General features: G+C 57.3%; 1 protein-coding gene across 5 annotated transcripts in view; it reads right to left on the bottom strand.

The window, feature by feature from the left end:
* Window positions 1-678: 678 nt before the first annotated feature.
* Trip6 (thyroid hormone receptor interactor 6) overlaps window positions 679-2272 on the bottom strand; it is a 3789-nt gene continuing 2195 nt past the window's right edge. For 4 of the 5 annotated variants that reach the window (XM_055606681.1, XM_055606685.1, XM_055606684.1 and 1 more), the window contains 3 exons: window positions 1296-1474; window positions 1005-1125; window positions 679-915 (listed from right to left, as the gene is read on the bottom strand). In XM_055606681.1, the coding sequence (XP_055462656.1) occupies window positions 784-915; window positions 1005-1125; window positions 1296-1474 (432 nt within the window). In that variant the 3' untranslated portion in view covers window positions 679-783. Of the gene's footprint in view, window positions 916-1004; window positions 1126-1225; window positions 1475-2272 lie in introns of those variants that run through there. The other variant, XM_055606683.1, reaches the window with a different exon arrangement.

Below are 2272 nucleotides of genomic sequence, written 5' to 3'. Positions count from 1 at the left end.
CCTCTCCCTCAGCCATGTATCAAGTTCAGGGGTGGCCCGAAATACTTTAGAAGTCAGTCCTTACAGGAGGACCACTTCTGGTTTCAGCATGGGTCACAGCATTTTGGCTAAATGCACCAAGAAGGCCAGCATAATTAGCTCAGGCTCTGCCATGACACCTCCCTCCAGAAAATGGCAGAGAAAATTGAAATCAGTGAACATTGCAAGTCCATCTGCTCCTCCTGGGGCAAGAGAAAAATGAACAAACAGGCCCCTGGTAGGTGACACCGTGTCCCGAGTGGGGACAGCGGCTGTGGGCCTGGCCTGCGGCACCACTTCTGCTGTCGGTCAAGTCTGAGGTGAGAAGACTGAAGGAGTTGAAAGACCAGGAGAAATGCAACCTTTTCAGATACCCCTAGCCTTCAGTGAATGGGTTAATTTATGTAACAACAACAAAAGTATAGGATAAGAGTTAACAAAAGACTATGTATGTATTAATAAGCTATATTAATATATTAAATAATAACACATATTTAGGCAGGATCTTACTATGTAGCCCTCACTGGCCTGGGACTCACTCTGTAGACCAGGCTGGCCTCAAACTCAGAGATCCCCCTGCCTCTGCTCCAGAGTGCTGGGGTTCGAGGTTTACATGGCCTCATCCTAGGAGACTCCAACGAAACAGCAGAGACTTTCAAGTGCTTTAGAGCCCTTCAGACATTATTATTTCATGAACAGGGAAAGAAGAAGCATTTGTGGATGAACAGCAAAGGTGGCTGTGGGGGAGGTGAGGATTTCCAGGAGTCAGCAGTCGGTGGTGACGGTCGCCGACAGCTCCTGGATGCGCCAGGCACTGCAAGCTCTGCACAGGATGTGCCCGTCCAGCGGGTAGCAGCCTTGGCACTCGCCCTCGGAGGACAGCAGCAGCCCGCACTCCTGTGAGGAGGAGCCGTGTCAGCCGGAGCTCTGTGGCCCCGCCCGCTCCCAGGCCGCCAGCTCACGCTCTTGCTGGGGGACCCCCTCACCTCACACTTGTAACAGCCAACGTGGAAGCTTCGATCCAGGGCAACGATTCTCACCGTCTCCTCCTGCCCCGGTTCCGGCATGATGGCCCCTCCGCACACCGAGCATCGTGGGGCAAACTTCCTGAGGGGGAAGGGCACCGGAGGGGCCGTCAGGTCCCAGCCTGCCCGCAGAGGCTCACAGGGGTCCCGAGGAGAGGGAGGGAAATGGGAGGGATTGCGACCTGGGGAAGAGCGATATCAGAGGAAAGAGAGGACCAGAAGCTGGAAACAGGATGGCAGAGCCAAGGCGACCTGTGGAAGTCTTCAATGCAGTGGATCTGGCTGGTGGCGTCCACCGTGAAAGGGACGCCGTCAAGGCTCCGGCGACACTCGACGCAGGTGAAGCACCCCGGGTGGTAGGCCTTCCCCATAGCCCTCAGGATTCGGTCCAGGATGGGCTCAGAGCACGCGGAACACTTCTCCAGCGTGGCCTGAGGGGAAGTCACGGAAGGAAGGTCACAGAGGAGCGCGCCGACAGCCCGGCCACGCGGCATGTGTCCTCCCAGCACGGGACTCGGCGGAGGGCGGACAGCCTCGAGATGAGGTCCCATCCAGCGCCGGGGCCTCCAGGGGAGGGTTTAGCCTCCGAGGCACGACATCAACTCTAAAGCGCCTTCTTCTAACTGCGCAGGGTGGCGCACACGCCTCCCCAGATCGCAGGAGGGTGGGCATGAGGACCATGACGTCAGGACCAGCCTGGGCTACACTGAGAGAGAGCAGGGAAGGAGGAAGACGGCCTCCCACAGGAAAGGGCTGGCTGCTCTCCTCCTTCGGGGAGTATCCCCACTGAACGCCTTCCTTGGTCTGAGGCTGTGGCTCGGTGAAGTGTTTGCCCAGCATGAAGAAGCGCTGCGTGCCCTTCCCAGCACCGCACAGGACAGACCTGGTGACACGCTTCCCCACAGACAGAGGCAGGAAACTCAAACTCTACATAGGAGCCACAGGCCAGCCTGGGGCACAGGACACATCACCTCACAACGACAAACAAGCGATCAAGAAACAAAACCCAAAATGCTCTTCTGCCTGATGGGCTGACGGATCTTCAGAAACCTGAGCTCAAGGCTGGCTCCAAACGTACTTGGTAGCTCAGGCTAGCCTTCAACTGCTGATCCCCTCTCTCCCAGAGCCACCATGTCTAGCTCCTTCCTTCCTGCCCCTTAGCTTGAGTGTACAGCTTTGGACCCCCTGACTGTCTGCTCCCCTTAGATGGCCCCTGACTGTCTGCCCCC

This window comes from Psammomys obesus, unplaced genomic scaffold (genome assembly GCF_907164565.1).
Source record: "Psammomys obesus unplaced genomic scaffold, mPsaObe1.curated_primary_1811, whole genome shotgun sequence".
NCBI lineage: Eukaryota > Metazoa > Chordata > Mammalia > Rodentia > Muridae > Psammomys > Psammomys obesus.
Note: the sequence above shows the minus strand (reverse complement) of the source record. Positions and strands in the feature narration are given on the sequence as shown.